The sequence below is a fragment of the Rhodnius prolixus genome, unplaced genomic scaffold, assembly GCF_049639745.1.
Source record: "Rhodnius prolixus isolate KJV_2025 unplaced genomic scaffold, Rpr scaffold_9, whole genome shotgun sequence".
Lineage (NCBI taxonomy): Eukaryota > Metazoa > Arthropoda > Insecta > Hemiptera > Reduviidae > Rhodnius > Rhodnius prolixus.
Genome location: NW_027411604.1, coordinates 8,171,812 through 8,189,484, shown reverse-complemented (window position 1 = coordinate 8,189,484; position 17,673 = coordinate 8,171,812). Strand labels below are relative to the sequence as shown.

General features: G+C 29.6%; 2 protein-coding genes across 3 annotated transcripts; one reads left to right on the top strand and one right to left on the bottom strand.

The window, feature by feature from the left end:
- The first annotated feature begins 948 nt into the window (after positions 1 to 948).
- On the top strand, positions 949 to 5,424 carry LOC141454389 (uncharacterized). The gene is made up of 3 exons (XM_074128557.1): positions 949 to 1,152; positions 4,165 to 4,261; positions 4,548 to 5,424. The coding sequence occupies exons 2-3, from the start codon at positions 4,206 to 4,208 to the stop codon at positions 4,816 to 4,818; spliced, it is 327 nt and encodes a 108-aa protein (XP_073984658.1). The 5' UTR covers positions 949 to 1,152; positions 4,165 to 4,205; the 3' UTR covers positions 4,819 to 5,424.
- An 871-nt stretch (positions 5,425 to 6,295) lies between these two features.
- Positions 6,296 to 17,596, bottom strand: Ppcs (phosphopantothenoylcysteine synthetase). Of its 2 annotated transcripts, XM_074128537.1 has the most exons (12): positions 17,304 to 17,596; positions 17,035 to 17,177; positions 13,691 to 13,813; positions 13,467 to 13,597; positions 12,780 to 12,874; positions 11,890 to 12,104; positions 11,634 to 11,819; positions 10,369 to 10,611; positions 9,589 to 9,727; positions 8,141 to 8,247; positions 7,319 to 7,425; positions 6,296 to 6,571 (listed from the first exon to the last, which is right to left on the bottom strand). In XM_074128537.1, the coding sequence occupies exons 1-8, from the start codon at positions 17,407 to 17,409 to the stop codon at positions 10,444 to 10,446; spliced, it is 1,167 nt and encodes a 388-aa protein (XP_073984638.1). In that variant the 5' UTR covers positions 17,410 to 17,596; the 3' UTR covers positions 6,296 to 6,571; positions 7,319 to 7,425; positions 8,141 to 8,247; positions 9,589 to 9,727; positions 10,369 to 10,443. The 2 variants fall into 2 exon arrangements, with proteins under 2 accessions (XP_073984638.1, XP_073984639.1); XM_074128538.1 differs by lacking the exons at positions 17,035 to 17,177; positions 17,304 to 17,596 and adding an exon at positions 13,949 to 14,023.
- Positions 17,597 to 17,673: the final 77 nt, after the last annotated feature.

The window sequence follows — 17,673 nt, the reverse complement described above, 5'->3', positions numbered from 1 at the left end:
AAACTTGAATTTTTAGTAAAAAAATATTTAAAATAATAAAAATTTATTTCAAGTTAAAATGTAAAAATTAATAAAGAGAAATAGAGTTAATTAAAGAAATACGAATCATTGCTTGTTCAGGCATGCAAGATTCATTGGTCGACCACGTGCTAATTCATTTTTTTTAATTTTTTAATAAAAAAATATGTCAAGCTCCATAAATTTAATATAGTTGTAACACTAAATTAATTTTCTATTAAGTTTAATAAAAATTTGATTGAATTTAATTAAAAAAATAATAAAAACTTACTTACATGAACAGCATAGATGTTCACTGGTCGGGAGCCAAATGGCAACTGACTGCAAAAATCTGTTGGTCACCATATTTGTGCAAACTTGAATTTTTAGTAAAAAAATATTTAAAATAATAATAAAAATTAATTTCAAGTTAAAATGTAAAAATTAATCAAGTGAAATAGAAATATAATTAAAGAAATACGAAGCATTGCTTGTTCAGGCATGCAAGATTCATTGGTCGAACACGTGCTAATTCAATTTTTTTAATTTTTCAATAAAAAAATATGTAAAGCTCCGTAAATTTAATATAGTTGTAACACTAAATTAATTTTCTATTAAGTTTAATAAAAATTTGATTGAATTTAATTAAAAAAATAATAAAATCTTACTTACATGAACAGCATAGATGTTCACTGGTCGGGAGCCAAATGGCAACTGACTGCAAAAATCCGTTAGTCGCCATATTTGTACTTGGATTTTTTATAAAATCAAATTTAAACATAATTCTGTTTAAAATGGATTAATAACAAGTTAATTTAGATAAAAAAATGATTTTCCCACAATTTTAATAGGTTGAAAGTCTTTTTTTTAATAATTAATTTGGGACTACTTTATGACGTCACCCTACATAAGCACATGGTTTTGCGGAAGAATACAAAAAGGTGTTCTATTTAAAAATTAATACTAATTTTTTCTTTAAAAAAATGATAGAATATTAAATTATCAAGTTGAATTAAGTAGCTAAAAATTGATTTCCCACTAGAAATTGTTTTTTAAGGCAAAAATGAGCACCTATACTTCTGACCTTCTTTGGCTAATTCTTGAAAATCTGCTGGATAGATTTTCTTCAAATTTGGAATTTTAATTAAATAATAGGTAATGTTTAATAATAAATTAGTGGTACAACTTAATATTTTATTAAAATGCCAGTTTACGAGTAAAATCTAGGACTGAAGATCTACTCCAAATGTGTTCTCAAAATAAGATTTCAGAGAAAGGTTTTCAATATAATTGATGTAATACTGCCTAAATAAAAAGTACACGAAGTTTGAACAAAATCTTTGAAACCGTTTTTAAGAAAATCCGTAAAAACAACTTAACCTATTACCTACTTTTATACATGGCGAATTTCCACTTTTAAGTTAATATTTGTTCAAAATATTTATTGCCTGAAATTCCGAATAAGTGGTAAAATCTTTAAATTGTTTCATATGTAAGCCTTAGAATGGAAAACCTAGTTACGTCAATATTCTTTCATAATGAAATTTTAGCCCGCAATTACTGATCATTTACGCATTATAATTGAATTTTACATCATATTAAAGAATAATAGTTAATTTTAGGCGGAAACTTTTACCTATGAGCCATTTTTTAAATAACTCAAATCAGCCTTTACCCAATCTTCAGAGTGGAAAACCTAGTTACATCGATATTCTTTCATAATGAAATTTTAGCCCGCAATTACTGATCATTTACGCATTATAATTGAATTTTACATCATATTAAAGAATAATAGTTAAATGTACGAGGAAACTTTTACCTATGAGCCATTTTCTTACATGTTATTTACATGCTTAAACATTGTCATGTGGTAATTTTTTCTTACACTGGCTATATTATACCAAGTACAACAATAACAAAAACATGAAACGATTCTCCCAAAATACTTAAACAATTGTGTGTAATACGTGCATAGGTTACTTAATATCATTAAATGAGGATAAGCCAAATACCTTATGAAGTCTATACAAAAGGAAATGTCTTGAAAGCTTATCGTACTCATCTTCCTCGTCTTAGAATCTTGATTGTGGTTTTCGTTACTTCACTTCGATATATGTAGAACTAACACTTCTCGAACCTTACTTCGTAAAGGTCTTCGCAAAGGCTTAAGAATTTATTAGTCTTATGAAAATGAGGTTACGTCCACAGTGCTTAATATTTGTAATTATAGGGCGTATTTTTATGATATCTCTTATCGGTTTCGGTCTTTCAACCATCTCAGAGGAAGAATAACCAGATTAGGGTAAGGAATTCGACTTCACCGCTCTCTCCTGGCCACACTAAACTTACTAACTGAGCAGTCTAAGGAAGGGAGGTTACGTGGTGTTATCCAAAATATTAACGAATTGTCAAACATTTGTAAAAATTATGAATATAATTAACTGAAATCTAGTACATGTTAAAATGATTTTTTTTTTTTTTTAATTCTGTACGAGTAATAGTATTATAGAACTGAGAAGTTGGAAATGTATTTTATGCGGAGAGGAGGCACAAAATTTAAAATAAGGACGTTTTTGGATTCTCTCCGAAATAATTATTGTTAAATAAAGTATGGAGGAATATGCTAGTCAAGTCATTTCAAAAATACGAAATGAGTAATATCTTTAATTTTTCTTCTAATTATACAGGTTTCTGTATTTGATAGTAATTATTAAGACCAGGACTAGATTGTGTAAGCTAGGTCGATCTGAAGTAAAAACGATTAGAGAAGGTGAACATTACTCATAATTTCACTAGAATAATCCTGTTTTCGTATAAGGCAGCTAATACTAAGGGCAATGCTAGATTGTACTAATTAGGTCGATCTATTTTGAAACACAAGAAATAAAAACTATTGGAAATAGGAGAAATTGTTTCCTAATTTCACTGGAAGACTGCTGTTTCAGTATTTGATGGTTAATATTAAGGGAAAACTAGATTGTAAATCTAAGGTCGGTCTATTATTAAAAAAAATATAAATAAAAACCATTGGAAAAAGTACATCTTTTCACCCAACTGCTTAATGATGCTGCTCCCGTGTTTATTAGTTTAATATTACGGCTAATGCTAGAATTTTCAGATCGTGCCGATCTATTTTAAAAACAATAAGTAAAAACAATAGGTAAAGGTAGAACATTTCTCGTAATTTCACTAGAATACTTATGTTTTCGTATTTGATAGTACTTATTAAGTTGATAGCTAGATTCCGCATATTTTTGCCGATCTTTTTTGAGAAACAAGAAAGAAAAAACATTGGAAAAAGTGAATCTGCAGTCTTCCCAGAAAAAATTACTGTTGTATCCAATGGTATTTATTTCTTGTGTTTCGAAAGTGATCGACCCAATATGCAACAATCTAGCATTAGCCTTAATATTAACTATCAAATGTAGGAGCAGCATCATTCCTGTAGCATTGCCTTATACTATCGTATAGAGAAACCACAGAACTGCACTGAAATTGGGATAAAAGTTTAATTTTTCCAATTGCTTTTTACTTTCTGTTTTTATAAAATGATATACCCTAGCATTGGTCTTAATACGAACTATCAAATAAGCAAAATTAGACGACAATTTTGACTTATTCTGTAGCTTTTTACCTCTTACTTAAAAAAAAAGATCGTACCTACGTGTACATTTTACTATTGGCCTTAATCACTACTAAATATCACTATCAAATACAAAACAGGAGTGTTCGGGTGAAGGTAGAAGACGAATTCTACTTATTGATTTTTAGTATAGATCGATCAATCATGTACAATCTAGGATTGCCTTTAAAAATAACTATCAAGTGCAGAAACAGCAGCTTTACAGTGAAATTAAGAGACTATTACCACTTTTTCCACTAGTTTGTACTCCTTGTTTATCAAAACAGATCGACCCAACATGTACGATCTAGCATTGCCGTTAATTTAAATTATCTAATGCAGAAACCACCGCGTTCCAGTGAAATTAGGAGAAAATTTCCACTATTCCAGTGGTTATTTCTTCATACTTGAAAAACGTGCCTACATCTACATTGTTACATCGGCCTTAATATTAACTATCAAATACAAAACAGGAGTGTTCGAGTGAAATTAAATAATGATTTCTACATGTTCTAATGGTATTTGATTCTTGTTTTTCACAACAGATCGTCCCTTGCTGTACAACTAGATTTGCCTTATTATTAACATGTTCATTTTACCATTTGCCGTGCATCATGTATCTACAAAATATGTCTATTTAATGTAAGTAGAACTTTCATTATTTGGCTCAGTAAATTTAAATCACAATGTTTAGTTAAATATTAACTTCATTGAAACGATAAATTTTGTAAAGTTTTGTGTAGCATAATTCAGAAATACTTCATGTTGAACCGATTCAATTAATTTTATTAAGTGTATTTTTTGGAAATTTATTTCATTTATTGAATGAAAAGGTTTATCAATTGTTATAGATGTTTTTCTCTAGTTTCTTAATTTATGGTAAAATTCAAAATGCACTGTAATTTAATTAAACATGTTGGATTTTCAGATTAAACAATGCTGATACTACAGAACTGCCTGCAAATCCGTTCATCAATAGAAGACCAGGTGGAAAAGACGTGAATCATCTATCTAAGAAACCTACAGATTTGACTAGAGATCAGTTAATTAAACTATGTAGTTACTATATTAATGTACATGTTTACAGTCAGATTTGGGCAAAATTTCTAGCCACAGCTCTGCTAGACTTATATAGGACTTCCTTTCACTCACATTTAATCATATTGACGACTCCTTTCATTCACAATTATTTACCTTAATTGGTTAAATGTGAGCGAATGTAAGCCTATATAAGTCTTATGAGTCACTAAATGAGTTAAATGTGTGTTTAAGAAGGTCCTTTATAAGTCTAGTGAGTCGCCAACATGGTTAAATATGAGTGAATGGACGTCCTATATAAGTCATTAACATGGTAAATGGGAGTGAAAGAATGTCCTATTTAAGTCTTGAGAGTCACCAACATGGTTAAATGTAGCGTAGGGAGGTCGTATATAGGTCTCGTGAGTCACCAGTCAATTGAAGTTTTCCCAAACTCTGTAAAGATTTTATTAAACTTATTGTAAAAAAGTTTATAAATTATTTTTAAATAAAAAATAGTTAATTAATAATATTGTATTTATTTTTCCTTTTAATCTCTTAAATAATAAGAAATTAAAAATAATGGAAAAAAAAATGAAAAAAGAAAACATAAAAAAAAATAGTTAAAAAAGGCCTCCAAAGTTTAGAAAGAGAATCTAATAAGGTTAAAATAGTAATTGTTTTGCTACCTAGGAGTGACAGTACAAACTGCAGTTTATTTTTTATTAACTCCATTGTTTTTATTAATTATTATGTAGTTTAAGCTTTTTTAATTAGTAAATATAATATAGTTAGATGGCATTATAAATGTGTTAATTACTGATACCGGAAGTAAGCTAGAATAAATTAGTTTATGCAGAGAAAAAGTGCATAAAATGTTTCTTGCTTGTCGATTGTGCAATAGTACTGCGCAACTATATAGGTAAGTGATTTTGGCCGGGTGTGGAGGGTGGGGCGATTGCCTACTATTAAAAGCCCAATTTTTGAATTACCTACTATTAAAAACCCAATTTTTGACTAAATAGACGTATGTATGCATTATACCTATTTTTCATATTTAATGTTTAGAAGATTTACTAAATAATTCTTTCAGAAGAACTTACATGTTGTTGAATGTTAGTGATTTTTAGACGAGGCTGACATATGTTATCATACCTTTTTCGTCGTATTTGATTGGAATATTTTTATATTATAATTCTTATTTTTGACTAGACAGGCATATGTCATCATCATACCTTCATATTTGATAAAGTAAGACGAGAGTAGATATGTTAGGTGACGAGCGGCAGAGCGATCTACTCCCGTCAAACACTCAAGTCGTACTGAAGAGAAATCTTAACAGTTGTATATACACCGTTTTAGTGCTACCTAGTGGCAAATATGTAAACTAAAATATCTTTATAAACTTGTCAAGTCCAGTAAGTGCTGCAACCTTGTGGCCATTTTTAGAACTAATTTTTCCTTTTTTTAAAAAGGTTTTTCAACCTTTTTTAGTTTTGTTTTTATTCCTTCCACTATCGCAGCTATTTCAAACTTTTTTTCAGGTTTTCCTTTTTATTCTTTTTTTTTTTTTTTTCAATTAAACGCTTTTTAAATAAATCTGTGCAAACATGATAATAAAACAATTTGTTTTTTTTTTTTTAGATGAAAAAGAGAATATTATAAGATTCTTTTTTATTAATTTATAATTTTTTTTTTATACAGCAAACAAATTAAACATTTTATTAAAAAGAAGTACATGCAATTTGAAGTAAAAATTCTAACGTTACATGGTGAAATTAACGTGCACATTACGTGTAGTAACTACATAATACTTGTTTTATTAGTTGATTCTTCGCATAAATTTCCTAGGATAGATGATTTACGTCTATTTCACATGGGCTTCTATTGATGAACAGTTTTGCAGGCAGTACTCCAGTATCAGAGGTATTTAATCTGAAAATCAACATCATGTACAATCAACAATATTTATGTACAAAAAATAATTAGTTTTTACTGAGTTTAGCTTGAATTAAGAACCTAGAAAAAAAAAGAAACTGATTATGTATTCATAAAAATTAAATAAATGTGAATAAATGAAAGTTTAAATCATTTTTTTAAAGAACCTAACCCTTTCTATCAAAGAAAATGAAATATGTTTATCAACGCGGGTGAAGAACATTTAAAAAATAAAGCAAATTATTGCTGTTGCTAGATGATAAAGAGAATGTTCGGACAAAACCGAATAATCTTTTTAACCCACTGTCTTTAGGTCGTTAGGAGGTTATTTAATGTTTATTTTAATAGTGTCAAAGTACATGTCCATGCTACCTAGCGGCAAACACTGGAACTAGCAAACACTGCAATTACATATTTCTAGTTTAAGCTATTGCCGCTAGATAGCATTGGCATGACCTTAATACCTCTTTATTAATATTTTTTTCATTCCTGATTTTAAAGTAAGAACAGAATGTATAGTATTTCTAATAAGGTTGCCCAATATCTTTAATCTAATTATAAGGACTTCAATTTCTAATTTATTCTTTGATTTAAATACAGCAAATACAAAGAAGCTACAGAATTCACAATACATTAAACATTGTATTTTTCAATCGAATTAAAATCTTTCTAGGGAAAGATTTAATTCATCTGATAAAAAGTATCATCTATTCCAGGTAATGTACAAATAAAAGTAAAGCTTACCTGAAAAAAAAAAAAACCAATAAGATAGTTTGGTTTGATTTCCCTGGAATGATGAAACGGATTGCGAAACACCTCAACTTTTGTGGATGCTGGATTTAAAGGATGGCCTTAAGAAAGACGAACGAAGATATTATTATTAACAATAATAAAAATTAAATTCAAATTCACTACATTATTAATACCTATTCAATCCTAAGTTAATAACAATATTCAATATTGTAAAATTATTAATTATATAGTTTGTATTGTAGCAACAATGCCTCAACGAATAAACGAATTAAACTTGACCAAGAACTGAAATAATTTCTCCTTGAAAAGTAAGTCTTTTCAAACAATTAAACCATTTCTCATTCAATAACTTATTAAACATGGGTTATAATAGCGGAAGACAACACGCCCTATCTGCCTATTTGAGATACTTGACTTAATTGTTGCAAAAAGTTCAGTTTTGAAGAAGTAAAAAGACCAATCACTTTATTAAAACTGTCCGGTAGGGCAGTTGTATAATTAAAATTCTGAATGTGCAATCTGTACAACACTAATGTTTATGACTTAATAATTCACTTTAGAAAAGGCAATTTAATCACTAAAAAGCCTTAAGATGATAGAGAATCATTAAAAGTGTAAGCATATCCACTTTTTTTTAAAAAACGTACATAAATATAAGTTCATGTACCTTCTGGATAGTTTGAATTTAGGCAAATCATTACATTTACTAGGTATCTAATCTATTACTGTATACTTTATTATTTATCTTTAGATAATACGACTTAATATCTTAACTGAGAAACAAAATGCTCTAAGCTGAAAACATGTACTTACTGTTGCTGTAGGAGTTGGAATGTGTTACACTGGATAAGATGTCATTAATCCAGCCATTTGTTTGAATTGAACTAGTTCAGAGTTACCATTAGAATGTCGAAAGAACGCTGAGAACAAAAATAAAAATTATATAAACTATTATTTATACGATTGTTTTCATTGTAATTTACAAATATTTAGAAAAAAATCTATTTTCAATAAGTTAGAATTTAAAACTACTGGTGCGAACCTTGCAAAATCCAAGGTCCATAATTCTAGGACGTAATTAAACTTCACATTATTAATTTACATTTCATGGAGATTACTCTCCTCTTTAAATGAGAGAAATGTGAATATTTACGAGGAAGTTCATAATTCCCAAATACATAATCGTAATTAGCAATTTACTTTTACAGTAATAAAGATGACCAAAAATTATTAACATGTTACGATCTAAAACTACCTACTTATGTCCGTTGAAACATTTTTATGAAACAAAATAATGAAGACTAAAATCAACTTTTTAAAATTACATCCGTACACTTAAAATGCATCTATTATCAATGTCTTGGAAACATGTCAATTTCATAAACACTTCTGATCACATTAACTCGTAATTAAAAATAAAAGTAAACACAAAAAATGTTGTTTAACTGCAAGAAGTCCTTAACGCAGTAATGATGCAAGAACAAATTTGTTTAATTTCCTAGCAAGTTATCGCTTAATGCAAATAGATAATACAATCAGTTTACTAAGATATGTAAAGTTCTCACTGACTTAGTTACAGCAGCATCAACTTAAAACTATCAATCATAAATAAAAAAACAACAAGTTATGATGTAAACGGTGAATTTTGAACATGGACATTTTTTTAGAGAAAAACTTCTTTTTAAAATACTGACGACATAAAATGACCCTTAATAAATAAAGCAAATTATTACATGTAAAAGAGAATATTAATTTGGGCAAATCCGAAAAATCTTTTTACCCCACTGTCTTATAGGACTGGTTTTTTCTTAGGAGGTTATTAAATCTTTATTATGATAGTGTCAAAGTACATGTTAATGCTACCTAGCGGTAATCACTAGAACTACTTCCTATGTAATTATATCCTCCTAGTTTAAGCAATCGCCGCTAGATAGAATTGGCATGCCCTTAATACGTCTATTTTTTCTATTTCTAATTTTAAAGTAAGAACAGAATGTATAGAATTTCTAATTAGGCTGCCAAATTTCTTTAATTTAAATATAAGGACTTCAATTTCTGATTTACTCTTTGATTTATATAGAGCAAATACCAAAATAATATATTTATAAATTCCACTGACTTCACAAGTATGTCTATTAGAACCAACCAATCTTATGAAACTATTTTAATAATGATGGGAAATCTCCATAAGATGTATTGATATTTCACTATTTACAAGGAAAGTAACTAAAATTTCCATAAGAAAATCAATAAAAACTAACGATTTTTATAAGAAGTTGAAGATGTGAAGTAAAGGGTAGTCAACAAATCTAACGTTGTTCCTCTAATCAGCCATGCTAATCCATTGTATCCATCAATCAACAGTAAGACTTCAATCTTCTGCAATTACTCTAAGCTAATCTGAAAATACATTGAAGGGGATAATAGATTGGCTTAAAGGTGACTTCTTAGTTAAATGCACTGCTGTCAAACTTTTATCGGATGACAATATCACTTACTACTTAATAAAAACCACTCAGCTGGATATATTTACTGGATGGCGAAATCTACTTTAACTATGCTTCTAACTAAGCTACTGTAAAAGGCTTCTACAACTGAGAGCAAAATTTTTCTGGTTTTTGGGTGTCCCTTATCAAAAAAAAAAAAAAAGCATAAAAAATTAAGTATTCCAAGCTTATCCGCGCTATAATGTTAAGTTATTCGCGCTTTGGGAATAGAGGCCTCCCAAAAAGGTATTGATGTCCACACTACCAAAACTGTTCCCAAACTAGCAAATGTTTTCATCCAACTCCTGCACAACTCTTTTCACTTGGCCTGCTTTTGGTTCTATATAGACAATTCGCATTCTTCCCCTAAAGAATATCCACTTAAAGTTATCTTAAGATTAACATTTACTCTTAGCAAGATGAATTTTTCAAGATAAAGTTTCAGTTATATTATATTTTTATATTAAAGGGTTTTCTACAACTCATGGTTCCCTCCAGCCATCGAGTGTAAATGCTTGAAATAACATAAAAATAAAAAAATAAATCTTTATTAACCATTAAAATAGAAGGCGGATTTGTTTTTACAAAAAACATTCACATTGACATTCATTTCAATAGTGTATACTGAATTCACTGAGCAAACTTCATGTGCCTTGTTATCAAATCATCAATTATTTTAGATTCAATTTCAATACCACTCTTTTGTTCCTCTTCAGTTAATTTAATGTCATAAGAATGATCATTAGTGACGATGACTACATGAGTTTTTCTGGTGTGTAATAAATTCCCTACAACGATCTAAAAAAAACAAACAAACAAGCAAACCAAAGAAAAATAATATAATATTTTTGCAGAGTAGTTACAATAATTCTTCAGGCGAAAAGATACTAACTAGCCACTTCCTCAGGCATATAGATTTAGCCTGAATACAAAAATAATCTAATACTGACATACCCAACAATCACTCTGTTAAACCAGATATGGAAGTCAACGAAAAATGTATTTTCTTGCCGCAAAGACTTTACTGGGAAGAGAGGGTTATATGATATAATTTATTTGATTTTTCACGAAGTACGAAGTTTCTTTTATATATTTGCGATTAATCTCGTTATTAAGAACTTCCCTTCTTCTTCCTCAGTTCCTCTACTTAGTTCTTCCAATAAGCGTCTACTGTAGAAAGCAAACTGCGAGTACAATTGTTCGCGAAGTAATTTAAGAAAGCTAATTCCCAAATCTCTAAGTCTATAGTCCAGCACAAAGTGGTCTTAAATAAGTCCACTTAAACACCCATGTAAATCAATACCTACTAAAAGCCTAATTAAAAAAAAAAGCAATGACACACATTTAAGGTCAGAAATGCTGAGTCGAAGGTTAGACGAAGTCCTGAAAGAATGTTTCAGAATCGTTCTTGGAAAAACGTTCAAGTTAGAACTTCAATTGATTAAGAGAAAACCGTGAACGTTTTGAAACCAGTAGAAGTGCGTAACCCATGAATTTGTGGGTTCAACTAGGTTGATTTTAAGCCCCTTAGAGCTTTTCATAAGATGTTGATTATGAGCATGTAAACTGGAAGAAAACTATAGCCTAAAATAACTTCACTAATAGAGGATTGACACTCGAGTAAATTTTGAATAATTTATTAACATTAATTATTTTATATTATATTCAAAGGTTTTCTTCTTCTTTAATAATTGTGGTACATATAATAACATTATAAAAATAATAAAATTAATTCCATTTTTGAAATTGCATCTGGCATAGAATAAGGCGAACCCCATCCCTTTCTCAAAACAAAATAGATAAATAAAAAATCCACTTACCTTGTGATGATATTTTTGTAGAGCAGCTTTAGATTTTGTTAAAAGTAATGATTCGTCAGTTTCTAATTTAAATGACACAACAAATGCCTCTGGGACCCAATGAGTTACTAATGGTGCCAACATTTTCGGAACCAAATGTAGAGATATGGAAGGGGCACCTTTATCTGATTGTATTTTATGTGTTGGCTAGAACATACATTCACCTTAAAAATAACTAAAAAACATGAATGTAAATTAGTACAACAAATATGCTTACAAGTTCATCTTGGGGTATGTAAAAATCAGAAACTGCAGCTGCTAAATATAACATGGCTAATTTTCCGCAAGTATTTAAGCAGAAACATGCCTCTCGAAGGTACCATAGGTACTCAGAAAGTGATGTAAATGTAATTAATAATAGTCTACCTTCTTGCTTAGCCTGCTTGTAGTCAACCAATACTGGGAGAAGATTTTTTATATTTTCCGATTTTACTGAAATATAAGGATGACTTTTTTTTTTAATTAATATTAAAAAGTAAATTAAATAGAAGTTAATGACGGTCTCATGTCAGAAAATGCTGAAGAAGAATCATGTCCAGAGGAATAATGTAAAGCTCTTGTCGAGCTCTATTGCCGGGAAAGAAAGCAGCGCGTTAGTTTAGCTGTGTTCCTTATTACCGTTCTACTGTTCCCAGCCTACGGCTTTTATGATTAAGTAATAACTGGAAATATGGAAATGGGAGAAGAGGGACTTGGAAGGGCATCTCGAGACTGAAGGTATTTGAGGCGAGACTCGATTTTAAGCAGGATAATGCAACGAAAAGCAATGTAAGAATAATGATGGCAAAATTGAGACGAGGGATTTAGAGAATTTTAAAACTTATTTCAATGTAACAAACTCAGCAACTTCATTGTCTTAAAATTAGCTTTGGTATGTACAAAATAGAGGACATACCAAGAGACTTACTCTCATGAAGAAAAATTGAGTAAAACGTCTAAAAACACGCTTTTACAACAGTTTCAAGTAGGTACTCTCTCTTCCCTTCTTTAAGAAATTTTGAGGTGGAATAGGAAGTCATATTAACTTTGGGTTCCGCTTCCCACACTGGTTATTGATTGCCTAAATGTGAAATTCAAATTCAAAAATGATAATACTAGAACAATTACCTTTAATTGCACCATTCAGACTTCTATCCTCCTCCAGCATATCTAAGAAATCGTAATCCTCAAAGTGTCTTGAAAATGGCTTTAAAGACTTATTTCTGAAACATAACTAAACTGGTTATTTTATTAAGTACTTCATATTGTTTCACAGTATATTATCTGGAATTAAACTTTTAGTAGCCCCAGTAAATTATGAATTATGCATAATCATTCTAGAACGGCAATTGTACCTATTAAGTTGGAACACAATAGCTTCTTAGATAAAATATATCGTACGAAACAGTATCATTTAAAATTCTGTCAATTACAAAGAAACGTGTAGCAAATAATTTGTTTATAAGTTATTTTTGTAATGTACTACGCACTCGCTACTGACAAAAGTAATGAAAAAAATCCCTTAAATTCTTTTAACGAAATCCTAGACTGTTTTGCTTTTTTATATTTTTATAACATTTACATTAAGCTAAGGCTTTAATATTCAAGAAGCCTCGCAAATAAAGCTAAGGCTGTGCACACACTAAATAGAAATCTACGTAAATAGACGAGTGCTATAAAACAGGTGAGAGAAGGCAAACCTTAAAAGGGAAAATGTAGAAAGTAGCAAGAAAATTGTTCTTAAACGTTCAACTTTTTATAAAAACATTAAATTCAGTTGTGAATGAGGATATATAAACTGATAACCTCACGTACCTGTGGAGGAATATCACAGCGTATCCATGTTTCAGTAAGTATTCCGCTGAAGCAGATCCTCTCGTACCTGCACTAAAGTTATCAATAAAACGTACAGTATTTTTTTCTAAAGGTATCGTCGTTCCACCAGACTGTAATAAAAAAAAGAGCAAGCAGCTTTCAAATATTAATACAAAAATCCTATTTGTTTTTATTAAATTATTTTTAGCATAAGTAATACTCACGGTTATTAATGCAATGTTATGCCTTTTGTACTTTTCACAGAACGAAGTCATTAATTCTATGTTTCTTTCAAATCCGGGAAAAGATGGTTTTGTAGAAAAAAAAAGTTCGAAATTAGACATGGTCTAAAAAAGTACAAATAAATTATTTTAAAAGTATAATGGGCACAGAGCGAATAGTTAAACAAGTTAAAAGATAAAGTAAAAAAGAAACTCAGGTAATTATCTTTGTACAACTCGATAATTAGTGATTCATCGCACCTAACACTCCCCCGTCAGATTAGAAGTAGGTTACCCTAAGGTTCTCCTCTATTAGGCTAATAAATCAAGATTGTTAATGCTATCTTGCGGAATAAATTGAAATAACTCATTCTCTTATATTTTTCAATATTAATACATAGTTCCCTCACATTCACACTAATAGAATTCATAGATTCCTCACAATCATAAAAAACGAAATAATGAGCAAGATAAATAATTTATTTTAAAGTAATTAAATGAAAATATTAAAATATCATAAAAACAGTCCATTCTTCAAGCGTACCATTTGTGTTTCATTCCATTAGTGTTCACACACAGAACTCCGTTTCATCCAGTGGAATCCAGACACAAAAAGAACTTTTATTCTAAATGAGATGATGATAATATTCATGTAGGACTAAAGGAATGGACTATTATAGTTATTCTAAATGTAATGTTGGTAAGATCTGGAAACATCCAAGAGTTGCAAAAAAACAAGTGACTGAAAGTCGTAAAAACGCAGTACCTTTCTGCCCTACCCCTCAAGAGTTAAATTAACTTATTTAACTAAGAGTTAAATTCTCCAACTTTCTCATACGCAAACAAAATTTACGAGAAACTTTTTTTTTTAATTTAATCATTCTAATATCTATTACAAATATAAAAAGTAAGGATGATATTAGTACTTCTTAAAAGAGTGTGGATTAACATTCTTTTCTTAAACTATAATTTGGGAAATTTCTTAAGGGAAGTTATTCTTGAAAAAACTTTTCTTTTTTTACATTTTTTTTTATTGCTTACGCAATAAATAACCAATTAACACTTTTACAGTTTTATTTGAAATTAGATTAACAAAATTGTTCTTAAATTAATTTAATTATTGGATCCTTTTTTCTGTATTCTTTTGGTGGTCTTATTGTGGATTCATCAAAGTATGTATTGCATTTCTTCCATTTTGGCCTCAACTTTGGATCCTTCTTGCTATTCAAAGGGGCAACATTTGCCATTAGGCCTAAACATATAATAAATCAGACAGTAAATAACAAACTTTAAACTTTCTTACTTTAAAATTGTAAACTATCTCTTCGGGGTAAAGTGAACTATCCAAGTCTTCCATAATCTAAACTTTCTGAGGAAACACCTGTCTAACTCTCTATCCCTACCTAAAAACACTTTTTATATAAACTAAATACCTCTAACATCCCACAATATTCTGGTAATCCAGAGGTAGTTGTACGTAATGATTTGGGTTTAGCGAATCCATTGATAAACTCGAGCTCATTATTATCTCAAGTTATAAATATTACAATATGTACACTTTTCAGTTAACCTGATCTCATTCACACCAAATTGAGCAAAGCAATTTGGGCCCATTAGAGCTTTGAAATAGTTAGGCTTTGACTTTCAAGCTAAACGATTAATATCATAAGAATAATTGTCGTAATTATGATACATTCGATAGCTAACTTTCTGAAAAGTTCAACGGCAGCCCCGAAAAGAAATATAAAAGTAGAACTTACTCTGCTTTTTTGTTAGAGAGAAAGTATTCACGTACACATAATTTTTTAGTAAAAAAAAAAAAAAAAGGATGATTATGGACTCAGAGGAACTAAAATTCAAATCCCCAAGGAAAATTCAATATCGAAAATTAAATTACAGTTCAAGAAAATAAAAATGCTTGAAGTTGACTTTAGTCACAAATTCGAAGTAGTTTTTCAGCGAAAACTCACTTAGGTCCAAGTATATTCATGCAGTAAAAAAAAATAATGCTAAGTGATTTAAAAAGGAAGAATAACATCATTTAAATGAATAACTTAAAATTTTCAACTGAAAACAATTATCTAATAAGAGAAAAAAATATAAGTGAACTTCCAAAAAAAGGACATGTTTCCCTTAGACAGATCGCTAAGCTGATTAGTATGAAAAATTTAAATTCTTTTAGTAACAAAGGTGCTAACAAAATTTGATTGCTTATGACTACTGACCAGCTTTCTGAGCCATAGCAACCATTGAAGCTATCCTTTTTTGCTGTAACTTGCAAAGACCTGTCACTCGCCTAGGTAACATGCAGCCATCAGAACGAACAAACTGGCGTAAAATCAAAACATCCTTAAAATGAAAAATATTATTACTTTTGTATATTCTTTATATTTGTGTATTTACACAAAATTTTTACTCAATCCAATAAGTGTCTCTGCCAATTAATAAAACCAAAGAAAAAAAATTGAAAATGAATTCATTTTACAACAAAATGCATTGAACTAAATGAATATATTTTTTTTATACATTTCTATGATATTTCTGGGTTTGCCTTTTCTAATAAAAAGGATTTAGATATAGCGAATAAAACACATGTTAAAGGTTAAAAAAAAAAGTGACTTTAAATAAGTTAATAACAGAAGAGAAGCTGAATGAGAGATAAAATGTAAAATAGCAAAAAATTACAACTAATTTATTTCTAAGACTCTAATTCTTAATCAACCCCGGTAATCGCTTCAGAAATTGTGTGGTTATTGAACATAATAGACGCCTAAATTTCTTAGCTTTGCCAAAAGAATTTTAAATAGAATATTTAATAGGGACGTACTTGTTACTCAGCCGTTTGGCTGGACTTATTAAATGTGTCATGCGAAAGATATGAAGCCAGCAAATGCCGCACCAAACCGTAAGAAGCATCCAAAGTACTGGCAAAAAAGACAGACATCCAACACTTATTTTGTTTTGTATGTCCTTTTCTAGAGCAAAGCTTCATTGCCCAAATAATGCTTTCTCTTTTATGTTTCACCTTTACGACTTTCAGTTTAGTTCTCTTTCTAAACCTAACTTATACCGACTAAACAGCAAGTGGCCTCGAAATTTCCTTCGGGACTAACCACTGTCAAAGTTTACTCAAGTTGAGAGTTTCTCTCCTAATCTCCATGTCTTACTCTCCTCACATTTATTTACTTATTGTTTCTTTACATATATAATAAATCTCTAAATTAAAAAAAATATATGTGCGTGCTAGTTTTGTTTATAGTATTAAAAAGGCATTAAAACCGATTTTCTGTACTTGATAAAGTTTCGATCTGCAGTACTGATATGACAAAGTACATAAATACTCTTACCGTATGTTTAATCTCCAAATCGGTACTACAAACTGAACAAGCTGATTTGTTTTCTGCAGCTGATTTCAACTCATACGGTTTCCAAGGAGGTACAACAATTTTACCTTCTACAACTAACTTATTGTTTACTTTATTTTCCACAACTGAAATAAACGAGTGCAATATCAGATTTAAGGAATAAAGATTGAAAGCGGGATTTCTTTAGTACCATTTTATGTTAACTCAATAAAAAATTTGTTTGAAATTGTAAATACATTGATATTACTTACTCTCTTTTATAAAGTTTTGATTAGATTTAAAAAATAATCTCTTATTAACTGCATACGAAGATTTAAGTAAGCTACTGACAGCATCTCTTAACAATGTACTGAACATTTTGCTCGTAACTCGTTTAAATACGTTGTTTTTATATATTGCACGAACCTTTAAATGAAAGCTATAGTTAAAAATTCAATTCAATCCAAACTTTCGCACTTTACATTTCGGGCCATAACAATGCAACTTCTCTTTACTAGTACTTGGCTGTAATCCTCTACACTTACACTGACACTCTGTCTGATGGAGGTTTCAAATTTAACATATCACAAGGTAGCAGTATTTTAATCTAACCTACCACCTAACTTGTATTTTCGCGCCTTT